Genomic DNA, 16390 nt, shown 5'->3' with positions numbered 1-16390 from the left:
GAAAATAGCCAAAGCAGTGTTGAAAAAAACCCAAAGCTGGGGTTTCAGATTTCAAGTTATATCACCAAGCTCTAGTGATCCAAAGAGTATGGTGCGGGCACAAGAAGGAGAGCCTTAGATCAATAGAACAGAATGGAAAACTGGAACAGGACACACACCTGTAACTCTATGATCAATTAATCTTCAACAAAGCAGGAAAGAATATCCAACGGCAAAAAGACAGTCTCTTCAACAAACGGGGTTGGGAAAACTAGGCAGCCACGTGCAGAAGAATGAAACTGGACCACTTTCTTACACCATATATATAAAAAATAAATTCAAAATGGATTAAAGACCTAAACGTGAGACCTAAAACCATAAAAAGAAGAAAAGATAGGCAGCAACGTCTTTGACATTGGCCATTGGATCTTCTTTCTAGATACGCCTCTGAGGTGAGGGAAACAAAAACAAAAATAAACTATTGGGACTTCATCAAGTTGAAAAGGTTCCGCACAGTGGAGGAAACAACCGTAGCTAAAAGGCAACGTACAAAATGAGAGGAGGTATTTGTAAACGACACATCCGATAAAGAGTTAGTGTTCAAAATAGATAAAGCAAATATAAATCTCAGCATCCTAAACACAAATTACCAACTGAAAATGGGCAGAAAACATGGACATCCAGATGGCCACCAGACACACGGAAAGTCACTCAGCGTCACCATCACCAGGGAAATGCGGACCCAAACCACAATGAGATGTCACCTGACAGCCGTCAGAATGGCTAAAATCAACAACACGAGAAACAACAGGTGTTGGTGAGGCTATTGGGAACAGGGAACCCCTTACACTCCTGGTGGGCATGTGAACAGGTGCAGCCACTGTGGAAAACAGTGGGGAGGGTCCTCAAGAAGTTAAAAGTAGAGCGACCCTACGATGCCGGAATTGCGCAGCGAGGTACTTGCCCCGAGGATACAGAAGCACAGATTCGAAGGGGGGCGCGCAGCCCAGTGTCTGCAGCAGCGTCATCAACAGCAGCCGAACGGCGGATCGGGCCCAGGCGTCCACCGACAGATGAGTGGGCACAGACGATGGGGGAAATACAGTCACTGCGACGTCACTCGGTCATCAGAAGGGATGGAATGAAGCCATTGACAACGATGTGGGAGAAACGGAAAGGACTGATGCTAAATGAACTAAGTCTGTCAGAGAAAGACAAATACCATACAATTGCGTTCACGTGTGGATTTTAAGAAACCAATCAAACTGGCAAAGGGGGGGGATGAGGAAGCAAACCAAGAAACACACTCTTAACCATAGAGAATAAATTAATAAATACCAGAGGAATGGGGGGGGGTGGATAGGGAAATGGGGGATGGGGATGATGGAGGGCACCTGTGACGAGTACCAGGCGTTGTAGCCAATGGTTGAATCACTATGTGGTACACCTGAAACTATATTATACTGTGTTAACAAACGGGAATTCAATTAAAACTTTAAAATGACAATTGTTAGTTATTGATAGAACGGGTGCGCACAATGAGAAAAACAGAAAGGAAACTGAAAATCCAAATAAAGAGTACTTAGAGCCACAAATCCCCTCCTTAGCTCAGGAGATGCCTGCCATGGCTATTGTCACCTCAACAGAGGCCTGGAGTTTGATTCTCTGGAGAGGCTTCTGAATGGATGGATGCCAAGCACATACCCTAACCCAAACATAACTAGAACATTATTTTATTTTTTTTAAACTTTTTTTTTTTTTTTTTTTTTATGATAGGCACACAGTGAGAGAGAGAGAGAGGCAGAGACACAGGCAGAGGGAGAAGCAGGCTCCATGCACCGGGAGCCCGACGTGGGATTCGATCCCGGATATCCAGGACCGCGCCCTGGGCCAAAGGCAGGCGCCAAACCGCTGCGCCACCCAGGGATCCCTTTTACAGAACTTTAATTTCACAATTATACTTTACTAGTTCAGAAAATGAATCCAGGTGTCTCACCTGATAGTGTAAAACATTGATTATGTAGGATAAACAACATAAATGGTTTTATTAATTTTCTTTACTTTTTAAAAGCTTCATACTTTAAATGAAGAAACTTCTACTGCCCACTCCCAAATAGTGAGTTTGATTCAGATAATTCTTGTTTAATGAAAAATATCAAAAGTCAAACGAGATTTCTAAAATGCAAGTACAAACAAAAAAATAAAAATAAAATAAAAAATAAAAAAATAAAATGCAAGTACACTTTATAAATCATTTTATTCAGTTGATATCTTATGCTGAGTCAGATCACTTTATAAATCATTTATTCAGTTGATATCTTATGCTGAGTCAGATCACAACCAGAGACAAGAGCTAAGAAGTAATGGAGAAGAGTCTAGATTCCAGGACCTGCAGATCGGGAGAAACAAAATGAAGAACAGGTTAGAAACAGTGTGATTCCAGGGCCACCACTGTACCTGCATCCTTGTCTTCTGTGCTGCATAGGATATTATTTTTAGTGTCTACACTATGCCTGAGGGACAGCCCTCTTGCACAATACTTGGACACACTCACGTGAAGCTCCATGCTGAGAGTTTCAGGAGATACAAAGATATGGATTTGGGATCCCTGGGTGGTGCAGGGGTTTGGCACCTGCCTTTGGCCCCGGGGCGCGATCCTGGAGACCCGGGATCGAATCCCACGTCGGGCTCCCGGTGCATGGAGCCTTCTTCTCCCTCTGCCTGTGTCTCTGCCTCTCTCTCTCTCTCTCTCTGTGTGTGTGTGTGTGTGAGACTATCCTAAATAAATAAAAATTAAAAAATAAAAAAAAATTTAAAAAAAGATATGGATTTTACTTCCTCAGAGGATGTCACATAGCGAAGTTCATAAAGCTTTTGACCTTGGATTGATAAAGCCATTATCCACCACTAACATTTTTGAAATTTGTATTAGTTTTCTAGGGCTGCCTTAACAAAGTACAACAAACTGGGTGGTTTAAAACAACAGAAATGTATTGTCTTCCAGTTCTGGAGGCTAGAAGTCCAAAATCAAGGTGTCAGCCAGGCCATGCTCCCTCTGAAACCCGTAGGGAAATCATTTGCCTCTTACGGATCTTTGACATTCCTTGGCTTGCAACTGCATGACTCCGTTCTCCGTCATCGCATGGCATTTGCCCTGTGCATCTCTGCCTTCATCTCTGTCTTCTTACAAGGACACCCATTGTGTTGGATTAGGGACACACTCTACTCCCCTATGACCACATCTTAGCTTAACCAGCTACATTTGCAGTATCACTATCTCCAAATAAGGTCACATAATAAGGTCCTGGGGGTTAGGACTCCAACATACCTTTTTGAGGGGACAATAAAATTCAACCCATAAAAGTGGGATATATAAAGTAATGATATGCCATTAACACATTCTGGGTTAAATATAAAAGTGAGATTGCCCAAAGCCACCCTATCGCTCACAGGGAGGGAAGTACCACAGCTGAATGTAAGGCAAATTATCATCTTTAGGACTATGAGGTTTTCAAATTCCTACTGTGTATCACACATTCTTTAAATCCATAGGCTCTGTGGAGATTACTCTGTTCAGTTGTTCACCACCATTTAAAATTTTTGGATTGGGAATATTTTCCAGGAATATTGGAAGCAGTTAGAGGAAATATGTCAACAGTACCACAATGATATGAAGGAAATTTAAAAGAAGATGGGGAGTGAACTGGAGCTGAATAAATTTTTCTCCTAAAGGAAACATGGTTCTCTTGATTTAGATCTAACTAAATTAAGCAGGTTTCAAGAGTGATGATCTCCTCGTAGAAAGGGTAAAATGTCATCATCTAAACTTTTAATGGGAAAGCAAACACGTAATTGAAGCTTTTATTATGGTTTACTTGAGACCACCCACGCTGGTGAGGATATCTGAGACTCTCAGTTAGGAATGGTTGTTATTAAAAATCCTCATTCACTGTCTTCTTCACGAATCAGTTAATACTTATTGACAGAGCAGCTACTTTACACCAGAACTAGATTAGTTGCAGAAAGTAAGTCCCTGCCCATAAGGTAGGGGCAAGAATGAGCATTTATTGAACTCAGCCATATTGGCATAGCCTCACATGCAGGGTAAGGCTCAAAAGCCTGGGTAGGACCACATTTGAGTGTAGTCGACTTGAAAAACTGATTCCTGAAAAATCCCTTAAAGGTGCCACATTGGACACTCATTCTTCCATGTCTCGGGTCACTGCATATCCAGTAGAGCTCCGGATGAGATAGCTGGCCTATGTTTGTAGACCACGTTTCGTGAACATCTAACCACAGAGCCACCCTCATTGCCCTGCAGTGCTCCTCCTGTAAGAGGCCTGTGGTGCTAAAGCCGGCCGAGGACACGGCAGGCCCCCGGCTCATAGGCACTGAGTAGACTTACTGGACTTGGTTTCTTTCTCCCCTATCCCCGACCCCCAAGGGCGTACAGAGGAATCAATATGGGGGAGGTGAACCTATGCTACAGTTCAATTGCACATACCGGGAGTCTTCACATACTTTAGCTCATTGTACACACCACAACAGGGAAACTAAGTAACTCATCCAAAGTCACTTAGATGTTACGAGGTGGACCAAACACCCAAACATCTGATTTGAAGCCTCTACTCTTTCTAACATATGCACTTCTGCTCACGAAGAGTTGGAAAGACAGGACACACGTGTTTGAGCAATGACTGAGGAAGATTGACTACAGTTAAGCTCAGGAGTTAAGGATGAGCCAGGGGAGAGTTTTCATGGTCTCACCCAGTCCAGGAAGAGGAGCAGAGTTTGGAGGGGCAGAGCCGAGGGAGAGGGCGTTCTTCCGGAACCCTGCAGAGGTTCACGTGGTACTGGAGGTGCTGGAGGCAAGGGGACTGGAGCCGGTTCTCTTCAGGGCAGAGCCTCGGTTAGGGTGGAGAGCCTTGAATCGTCATCAGCCTTGTTTTTAAGGCAGGTCTGTGATGGAAGGATGATGGCAGACTTTTCTAGAGAGACCATGGAAGATGCATGTGGGGCCTGCCCAGGCTGCCACAGGGGAAAGGAGCCGGGAGGAGGGAGCTGTCAGGCCACTTCCTCTGATGGCCCCTCAGCAGCAGGAGGAGAGCATTTCCTCACCAGATCCCACTCAACACTGGCCACGGTCCCCCTGTGGACTTCAGAACTGACTCAGAACTAACCCGACTGACTGCGTATGATTTGTCTTTTTAGGAGGACCCCAAAATAAGTCATAAAACCTATTTAGTGAAGAAAAGCGACCCACCCGTCCACTGATAGGCACCTGAGGAGGAAGCTCCTGTGCAGCTGATGGTCGTTATTAGATGATGATGTGTCCTCCCCAGAAGTTCGTAGCCCTCACCGTGCAGGGGAGAAGCGTGTGTGAAAGTTCTTAAAAACTGAGCCACCTTGGCTCTACCCCAAACGGTGGGGCGGGGGTGGGATGGGGTGGGGGCAGGCATCTGTTTCTGGCAGCTGGCCAGGTGACTTGGTGCACAGCCAAGTTTGAAACCTGCTTTGGAAAAAAAAAAAAAAAGAAAGAAACCTGCTTTGGTGCGTGTATGAGTGTTCAGGGTTCTGGAGGGTGTTCGAGTCGGGGTCTCAGACACTTAGGTCAGAAGTCTGATGGTTAACGTTGCTCTACTTCAACCTTGCATTGAAGCTTTTTTGTCCCTTCTGGAAGGTTCTTTTACCTTCTTCTTCAACATACCATGAAGGCTTGGTTAAGGGCAGGTGAGGGGGACCCATGTTGGGTGAAGACCAAAAGGGCCCCTGAGTGTTTTGCCTTGTGAAAGACCCTGGGACCTTCCTTGATGTGATGCCGGGGTGCTCTAAAGTGGCCTGGCTTGGGGGATGGGGCTCAGGAGTTTAAGATGGTTGTATTTTAAGGAAAATAAAGCCATAGGACACTTCTTCCAGAACTGAGACAACCAGACTAAACTATCAGATCAGACTGCTAACCTCACAAAGTAAGATACAGAAGTCACGTCCTGTTTCAGAGTTCATGATATCACGCGGCAGAAAAACACCCTTCCCAGGGTTGCAGGGCGAACAGGTCGTAGTGAGCCAGACCGACACATCCCGTATGAGAAGTACCCACAGAGGAGACAGTTCTAAGAGAGAGATGATAGAGACCTCGTGTAAAATGGTGGAGAAAAGAGAGCCTTAAAACACACACACCAAGGAGACACCTATGCTCCTGCCTGGAAAGGGGTAGTACTGCTTACTAAGACCGGGAAGAGTGGGGAGCAAGCTTGTGGTGGGGAGGCAATCAAGGGTTTGGACAACAGGTGAGTTAGAGAAAATCTGAGGGATTCCACGCCTGCCTCAGGACGCCTGCTTCACTGCTCCCCCGGCACAGAACACACTTTCCCCAGACCTTCAGATCACGAGGTGCAACGTCATTCCAGGGGTTACACCAAATACGGAGATGGGCTTTTCCTGCATTCCCATCATCTACTCCTCAATTTCTATGCTACTACCCTATTTCCTTTTAGCACATAGTACTTTCTTAAATTATGTTGTTAATTTAACTCATCTATTACCTACTCTAGGTCCCCTGTAGGGACCTGTGGTCACATTCGCTGCATGAACCCATGGTGTGGGACAGTGTCTGGCCTATGGTGGGTGCTCAGTATGACTCTGTGGAATGAATGTCGAAGTGAAGATGATGCTAAGTAGGCAGTTGAGTATGTGAGCCTGCAGCTCAGAGGGGAGGAAAGAGCAAGCCTGGAGGCGCACACTGCAAAGTCCTTGCATAAAGGTGCACTTACATCCACAGGAACTGCTGGAACCTGGGATTGAGGAAGAAAAGGGTAGACTGCCCAGGACCGGACCCTGACAAAGCTCCGAACTCTGACATTCCTGGCATCTACTTGCACAATCTTCTCTTCCTTGAAATTGCACATCAATTTTTAGTGCCCTCTTCTTCCTTTTTACTATCATGAGCAGTGCACATGTTTTCCTGATTACAATCATAATTAAGATCTATAAACCTCTTAAGGGAGTGATCCTGTAGCCAAAACTACTTTCTTAAAGAAATAAAATCTTTAAAAAATAAAAAAAAAGAAGGGCGCCTGTGTGGCTCAGTGGGTTAAGCGTTTGCCTTTGCCTCAGGTCATGATCTCAGAGTTCTGGGATAGAGCCCTGCGTGGGGCTCCCTGCTCAGCAGGGAATCTGCTTCTCCTCCCTCTGCCCCACCCTACTTCTCTCTCTGTCTCTATCTCTCAAATAATTAAAATTACATTCTTGAATTAGATTAGGTTGTACTGGACCAAAGTGACAAGCACTGTCACATTGTAGAATTTTCCCCACTTGCAATGCCACTCGCAATGCCATTGTATTAATATTTCAAGTTAATGGATGCTGTGTCCAAGTTTTTAGTGAATTATTATTAACTTTCCTTAACAAAGGCATGTTTTTATTCTCAAATTAATCATCAGATCCAATCCAGAAGTCAAGTTATATAAACAGACCATGCTGTGAATTCAGGGATTGTGAAACTATCAGTTTGATCAATATTAAATGCTAGATATTAATTTTTCTCTAAACTTGCAGGACATTGAAAGAGACTTGAAACAAATTAGAGTTCAGAACATTAAGGAAAATAAAATTCCAGAACAAAACTGTACAGTTAAGGTAATAAATATTTTGTCTTGCAGTGTCGTATTAAATGACTCTTTGGGGGGGTTCCCACCTTGCAATCCGGGTTGCCTACAGGATTTTTCCCTCTACTATTTTATGGAATTGCCTTATTTTGTGATGTTTGACTAGTGGTTTTAAGTATCTGTAATGTCAAATAGGAGTTGTAATTTTAGCATTTTTATTGGATTGCTAAGCTAACACTATTTTCGTTGCTTTCTTCTAGAGAGGGGTGAAGCTTGAAATTGGTTTAAACCAATGTACTTCTGATGAAAACACCCTCCAAGAGGAAGAGGTATGCCATGAAGTATTTATTTCCATTAACAGGTCTAAAAAAAACGAATGTCTTAATAGCACATTTAATGAAATTTTTCCACTGGCCATAGGGAGAATTTTCTTAAATGTTCCTAGAAGGATCTCTGGTTCAAAGGAGTCTTCCAAAATGCTTTTTATCCTTCCATTCTTTTTTTCATTGAGATAATTCCCTTATATGGATTATTCCAATTTAATTTACTTTTCTTTTATAAAATAATTATTTTCTTCATAATATTAACTTCTCCTTTATTGCCAAATTAAAATAGAAGACTTAATTGTAGTCAACAACCAATATACTTACTAAAAAAATTGAGCGGATACCCTGAAACCATGCACATTTATCTTAGGTCTTAATTAGCTATTGACAATTTTGTGTTGGTCTTTGGATGAATCTCAATTATACACTTGAGCTCTCATTGACACAGTGATAAATGCACGAATACAGTAGACTCAAGTCTCATTTTATTACTCGTATTCAACATCCCTTTTAATCCCACTTCTTACCAGACCTGCTAACAAATACCAAAATCAACTGGTTTGTGTTACCATTTCACCTTCTCTAACTTTGCCTTTTAAATTACCAAAAGTTATGTGTGTGGACATATAGGTTCTGTATCACATCTGATACTCAATTTCTTTCTTTCATGTCCTTCATTAGCTAAACATTTTTTAATGTTATCATTTCTTTTAGATTTTTTTTGTTTTGAGTAGACTTCATGTTTTAGAGTAGTTTTGGGTTCATGGCAAAACTGAGCAGAAGGTACAGAGATTTTTCCATCTATACCTGGTCCCCTCACATGCACAGCTCCCCACCCACCCCCATCCCCCACCCCCACTGGGATGGAACATTTGTTACAACTGGTAAATTCAGATGGACACATCGTAATCAACCAAAGTCCATAGTTCACATTAGGGCTCACTCTTGGTATACATTCTGTGGGATTTGACGTAACAACACATATTCACCGTTACAGTACCATGAACAATAGATCCACTGCCCTAAAAATCCTCTGTGCCCTGCTTACCTTTAAGATTTGTTGTACCATTTTGCCACACAGAGGCTTCTTTGAGTGGTGGTTGTTGACTCTCACCTCTCTTTTAAGCCTTAGGCATCTTAGCATCCCAGGCCTAGGAGGGTCGGAGGGGGCCTGTTTCTGGTTGGGGTGGTACATCCACAGTCCTTCTATGAAACCAGGCACTGAGGTAGGCCTGATCGTATAAAGGAATGGAGTCAAAACGTTTTATCTGCCGGGGTGTTCACCCTTGGTTACTTGATGCTTTGATGTGCTTGAAACAGAATGATCATTTTAGTGTTGATTATGGGGTATTAGGAGCAGTTTTCGGGACCCAGTGGGAACATTGTACACTTAAAGCAGGGCGTTCTATAAGGTGAGATAACTTTGAGCGTTCTATAGAACGGAACTGCCGCAGAATAACATCGAAGACAGGAAGTCTGGTTAAAATCAAGTTGCCATATGATCATTATGTGATTGTCACTACTGACAAGGAGAAGAAATAAACACACCCGTTTCTATCTTGTTCAAACATCATTCCAGTTAAAATGCTACTAACTTATTTGTTTAATATACATATATTGCATATGTACCGTATGTCTTGGTAACTGTTTATTACTGGGAATGCAAAAACATTTTTCAACATATTTTTTTTATCAAAATATGGCTTGTTGTCGAACACTGTGGTATTGCTTTAGGCAGTGGGTGTGCAAAATGAAACTTTGACCTTTGAGAATGGCATGAAGCTTAAGGAATATAAATGTGTGAAGGAATATGAAGATTATACAGACAAAGCATTTGAAGAGCTCTGCTGTCCAGAGACAGGTACGTATTGTGCCCCTCGAAAGCCGTAAGTGAGAAGGAATGTTTTATCAGCAATCCGTCACAGCCTCCCTCCTCACTCACTTGCAACCCCATTGTCACCTACCCCGGCTCCTCTGCCACCAGAGACCCAGCCCTTTGCTCTTGCTCTGAGCTGCCCCCAGCCAGCCACTCCATGCCATCCACTTTTCTCATTATCTGCTGGAAGCCTCCATGGACAAATCCCATTGGCCTTGCAGACTCAGCATCTGTCCAGTTGAATTTCAGAGCTCGTCCTTCCCATCGATCCTTTATTTCGGGTACTGCCAGCAGCGGGTCGAGAGTTCCTGCTGCACAGCCAGGGTGGGCTCTCCTCCTCCTTCGCTCCCTCGGCCCCTGGTCTGGGGCTCTGTTGTCCGCAGCGATATGGTGTGGTAGTGAATGCATGGACTTTGGAGGCAGATGGGAGTTTGGATTCCAGCGGGCACCGCTACTTTCTGATTGTGTGACCTTTTACAAGTGATGACAATGCTCTGAATCTCAGCTTCCTCCTAGGAACGGGGATGATAGTACTTGCCACACAGGCTTATTGTGAGGACTAAAGCAAAACTTGATATATGCAGTACCTGGCACATAGTATGTGCTTAATAAATGCTCTGTACCTCATTGTACTGCCTTATTCTCCTACGTGTCCTTTTCTCTAATATTTTCTCCTTCATTCTCTATATGGCTGCTGGAGTTATCTCATTATATTATTCTTCTACTTCAACTTTTTTTTTTGGATAATACCTGCAGGATTCCCCATAGTCCATTCCACATAGTGTCCTATTGAATGCTGTGGGGCCTGATCCTGTGGTGACCAGCACCCCTCTTCCCTACCACTGATGACGGGATCCATATAGCCTCCTGGAGCAACCCTCGCTCTAACAGCTGTGTGAGCATTTACACACCCTGGCTTGGCTCTGTGTCTTCTTCCTGGAATAATATATTTCACCTCATTTCCATCTGGAAAAACCTGTATTCAGTTCAGCAGACATCTTATGAGAATCTCCCATGTGCTTAGACTGTGCTACATGGTAGGGATCTCAAAGATGAATGAAAACTGGGTCGGCCCTCGACATCACCATGTGTCCTGAGTCAAAGAAAGGAGGCAGAAAACATGTTTTCTGAGTCCAAATACTAATCATCATTAGAGTGCCAGCTGGCTAGAGTCAGGGAGGAGCCCACTCCTGCAGAGCTTGGCATGCTAAAGAGCTTGGGCTTTATCCTGTGTGATGACTTTCAATCAAAGGGAATTAAATTCTATCTGTGATGGAGAAAGATCGTGCTGGCTACAGTGTCAGGATGATGTGGAGTAGCAGGACTGCAGGCGGGAGGATAACAGTCCAGGTGGGAAATGACAGGTGCACTGGCCAGAGAAGTGTGGTGAGAAAGATCCCAAGTGTGAACCACTGAGTGTCAGGGTTGAGGAAGAGAAGGAGGTCAAGGATCCTCCCAGTTTTCTAATTCAGATGGATGAAGCTGTCACCAACCAAATAGGTACACACATCACACAGAGGGAGGTCAGCAGACATAGGATCCCACTCTAGATTTGGGACAGATGGGGATTTAGGTCTTTATGAACCTCAGCTGGAGATGCTTAGAAGATGTTAGTTGTGTGAGACCAAAGCTCTGGGGCAAATCAGGGTTTCCTTAGCATACACAAGGTATTATAATCACTTTAGAGATGGTCAAAAATGCCTAGGCAGAGGAACTAGAGTGAGAAGAAAACGGAGCTTAGGACAGACCTTAGCAATGTTTAGACAAGTTTTGGAGAGATCCAGAGAGAGTGAAGCCAAAGGAGGAGAGAAAGTTCTAGAAGGAGATACAGAGTTGGCAGCATCAACTAAAGAGAAAGGCCAAGTGAGGTGGGTTGAGTAACAGTCTATGGATCTGGCCACAGGGAGCCCTTGGCGGCCTGAGTGAAAGTGATGAATTCCAAAGTTATTCTTTGCTTCAGTTTGCTGGGAAGAGATCGCAAGTTGTAGGTCTCAAAAGAAATAGCTGCCTCTTTTTTTTATTATTAAAATAATTTCAGTTTGATACTGAAAATGGTCTTTTAACTTGTCTGCATTCCTGTAATTATAATTCAGGTTGAAAAAAAACTTTTCCATATGTTTTGACCATCCATGTCTCTTGTGAATTATGTGTTCTCATCCTTCATTCTTTTATCCACTGAAAATGGCATTTGTTTTATCCTTTATAAGACTCTTTAAGTTAAAGCTTTACCTGTAATATGAATTGCAGGTATTTTTGTCATTTGGTTTTCAAATCTCATCTCCAGTAACAACAGCAAATGTGTGTGAATGTGTGTGTATGTACATATATGATTAGGAATAAACTTTATAAAGATTATGCTGAGCATGTGAAGAATACTATAAAAACTTACTGAGGTATTTAAAGATCACTTGAATAAATGGGGAGAAATAACACATATTAGAAATATTCTTTCCAAATAAATATATCATATGTTGCCAATTTCAATCAAAATCATCAAAACCACAAAAAGATGGGGACATCATGGCAGATTGGAGAATCTTGGAGACTCTTAAGCAGACAGATTTAGAAAAGAAAAGCAGTGAAGTGGTATATACACTTTCAAATATCAATATATATTCTATAAATTATAAAACAAGATGATAGGAACACCAGAATAGATAAAGCAGTGAAAAGAAGAAATGGTTTAGAAACAAACTCTAGGATGGATAATGATTTAGTGTATGTTGAAAGTGACATCACAAGTCAATGGGAAAGGAAGGCTCAATCAAATAAATGCTGCTAGGCCAATTGGTTTACAATTTGGGAAAAACTGTGAAATCAGATCCTGTATAATGATACAACAAAATAAATTTTTGAAAAACCAGAGTTTATATATAAAAAATGAAGTTACAGATTAGAAAATGGAGTAAAGGAACAATCAAAACTCTAAGGCAACCTATGGAATGGGAGAAGATATTTCTAAACGACACATCTGATAAAGGGTCAGTTTCCAAAATATATAAAGAACTTATATAACTCAACACCCATTATTCAGAAATGAATAATACAGTTAAAAAATGGGCAGAAGACATGAATAGACATTTTTTCAAAGGAGATAGATGGCCAACAGACACATGAAAAGATGTTCAACATCACTGATCATCAGGAAATGGAAATCAAAACCACAATGAGAGGCACCTGGGTGGCTCAGTGGTTGAGTATCTGCCTTCAGCTCAGGGCATGATCCCAGGGTCCTAGGATCGAGTCCCACATTGGGCTCCCCACAGGGAGCCTGCTTTTCCCTCTGCCTGTGTCTCTGCCTCTCTCTGTGTCTCTCATTAATAAATAAATAAAATCTTAAAAAAAACTACAATGAGATGTTACCTCACACCTGTCAGAATGGCTAAAATCAACACCAGGAGAAAAACAGGTGTTGGCCAGGATGTGGAGATAGGGGAAGCCTCTTGCACTGTTGGTGGGAATGCACACTGGTGCAGCCACTATGGAAGACAGTATGGAAGTTCCTCAAAAAGTAAAAAATAGAGCTACCCTATGATCCAGTAATAATACCACAAGCATTTACCCAAAGAATACCAAAATACTAATTCAAAGGGAGACAAGCACCCCAATGTTTATAGGAGCATTATCTACAATAGCTAAACTAGGGAAACAGCCCAAGTGTCCATCGACTGATGAATGGATGAAGATATGGTATTTATACACAATGGAGTATTAGCCATCAAAAAGAATGAAATCTGGGGATCCCTGGGTGGCTCAGCAGTTTAGCGCCTGTCTTTGGCCCAGGGTGTGATCCTGGAGAACCGGGATCAAGTCCCATGTCGGGCTCCCTGCATGGAGCCTGCTTCTCCCTCTGCCTGTGTCTCTGCCTCTCTCTCTCTCTCTCTGTGACTATCATAAATAAATAAAAATTAAAAAAATAGATCTTTAAAAAAAAAAAAAAATAAATAAAAAATAAAAATGAAGATAACAAGCGCCCGCGAGGCCCTATAGCTCAGGGCTTAGAGCACTGGTCTTGTAAACCAGGGGTCGCGAGTTAAAAAAAAAAAAAAAAAGAAGAAGATAACAGAACTGGGGCTGTGTGGGTAGCATAGTTGGGTAAGTGGCCGACTCTTAGTTTCAGCGCAGGTCTGACCTCAGGGTTGTGAAATCCAGTCCTGTGCTTGGTGTGAAGTCTATTTGGGTTTCTCTCTCCGTCTCCCACTGCCAGCCCCAACCCACTCTTACTCCATTTGTCTCTCAAATAAATAAATCTATCTTAAAAAAAAAAAAAAAAAAGATAACAACTGATTGCACTTCCATTGAAACTGAAGTCAAATGCTCAGAGTTGCCTCAAGGAATTTGTCCGTTCCTGTCACTAATATTTGTTAACATTTAGATATACTGTCTAGTCTCTCACATGTTAATAATAAAAATGAAACAATTTTTAAGCCTGTTTATAATTTTGGCCTTCTAAGTTACGATCTATATCTTAGTTCGTTTGGGCCGTTATAACAAAACGCCCTTAACTCTGGGGCTTATAAACAACAAACACTTACTTCTCACAGTTCTGGAAGCTGGAAAGCCCAAGATCACGGCGCTGACGGACCTGGTGTCTGATGAGGGCCTACTGCCATGTTTCCTCTATGTCCTCACTTAGCAGCCCTGTGGGGGCTCTTTTGTAAAAGAGCCCTAAGTCCATTCTCAAGGGTTCCACCCTCATGACCTCATCACCCCCCACAAAGATTCCCACTATATCATGTTGGGCATTAGGTTTCAACATAGGAATTTGGGGGGAGGTTGGATACAAGCACTCAGCCTGAACAATCTGTATTAGGAGGAGGTGATAATTTCTGTGTTTCCGAGTGTACCAACAGATAGACTACCTCCAGATTTCCTAAGAACCATTTGGTGCAATTAGTTATTGCATTTTACTTTAAAATTAATGAGTTATTTTCTCATACCCAAAGCTGTTCATTCAAGATACTGGTGCTGCTGCAGGGAATGGGAGACAGTGGGATGTGCGAGCTCCTCAGACTGCTGGAGCTGATGGCTGCGGGTAACACTACCTCCACCTGCTCCGCTATGCCTGCAAGGGAATCTACACTCAGTCAGTCAAAGTTGCCCACAGAGGAGACAAGGCCTCAGATGCAGCTGTGTTGCTGGCACTCACCCTGACTCCCTAGTTCCCTTTTCAATACCATCCCTATAGATTTGGTATCAATGCCTTCAAAGATATTATTTTGGTATCTCCCTCACCTCCTGAGAACCTTGCCTGCTAGTTATCCTAGACAACTGACCATCCCGGGTATGAGAATATAAAAGAGAAAAGATGTAGAACCCCACTTTCCTTGCAGTGAGGGGGATTGTCTAAGGAAGGGCAGTTGGCTTGACTTGCCTCCCATGCTAGCCCAATTAGTTCCTTGGAATTTCTTGGAGGGGTTTTTCCGTCAATAAAATCCAAATTAACATACTAGCTATCCCATAAGACTTATAGTTAGTAGGGGATCCCTGGGTGGCTCAGCTGTTTAGTGCCTGCCTTTGGCCCAGGGCACGATCCTAGAGTCCTGGGATCAAGTCCTGCGTCGGGCTCCCTGCATGGAGCCTGCTTCTCCCTCTGCCTGTGTCTCTGCCTCTCTCTCTCTCTGTGTCTATCATGAATAAATAAATAAATAAATCTTTTAAAAAAAAGACTTATAGTTAGCAGTGCAAAAATACACATAAAATTGCTTTGTAAGCCAATGTGCTATTTAAATGTTAAGAGTGTTTAGAATATGATGATATTTTAAAACTAAATTCCTCTGTTTACATTTGAGCTTCTGGCATAGTCTTTGCACAGGAGTTGAGAGCAACATCTGGGTGTTCTTTTTACAGGTGATGGGGAATTTTATTATCTATTTCCTGTGTTCCTCTTGATAACATGAGGTTAGGAGAGAGCTAAAATCTATACCCATTTTATACATTGAAATATGACTTACAATGATAGCATTACGAACCACTGAAGTCCTCAAACTTGCAAGAAAGGGCTTGCAAACAAGATACAATGTAATCCGTCCTATGCCAAGGAGACAATAAGACCAGTTTAAAATAATCAAGTAGAATAGAAAATTTAACACACCAAAGTGGCCACTTTACAAAGCAAACAAGTGATTCTCCTACACATCAGCCACGTGATGTGACATAAGTCACTAAACTTTTTCTCTATCACCGTTTTCTTAGTGGTAACAGGAGGGGTGGGATTAGGTCACCGCCAAGGCTCTCACATTCTGTGATTTTAGAAGAATTCAAATGAAGCATTTTTATTTTCAGTAACACAGTCTCCTCTTCAGGTGGCCCAGGGATCGTGACCGAAGGCGTTCCAGAAAATAGAAGACGGTGGCGGCAGGAAGCCCCAGGAACTTTAATGAGCACGTTGGCTGCAGCACATCTAACAAGTAGTTCATTTTCTGCCAGCGAAGGAGAATTGGGTATGCAGTTTATTTTTAAGAACATAACCAGGCCCCTGGGGGATTTTGTCAGAGACTTGGAAATGCAGAAAGGGTATAAAAATACCTTAGGCCTGGTGAGAGGGCTGGGGAGGTCTCAGCCTCGTCAGAAACCGATTTGCTGTGTCCAAGCCTGTTCGAAAT

At 42.6% G+C, this 16390-nt stretch overlaps 1 protein-coding gene across 1 annotated transcript in view; it reads right to left on the bottom strand.

The window, feature by feature from the left end:
* Positions 1-2295: 2295 nt before the first annotated feature.
* ALG11 (ALG11 alpha-1,2-mannosyltransferase) overlaps positions 2296-16390 on the bottom strand; it is a 39867-nt gene continuing 25772 nt past the window's right edge. The window contains exon 4 of the mRNA XM_077855853.1: positions 2296-2368. Coding sequence (XP_077711979.1) covers positions 2355-2368 — 14 coding nt within the window. The 3' untranslated portion in view covers positions 2296-2354. The remainder of the gene's footprint in view (positions 2369-16390) is intronic.

This window comes from Canis aureus, chromosome 17 (assembly GCF_053574225.1).
Source record: "Canis aureus isolate CA01 chromosome 17, VMU_Caureus_v.1.0, whole genome shotgun sequence".
Taxonomy (NCBI): Eukaryota; Metazoa; Chordata; class Mammalia; order Carnivora; family Canidae; genus Canis; species Canis aureus.
This window is presented reverse-complemented; position numbering and strand designations above follow the sequence as displayed.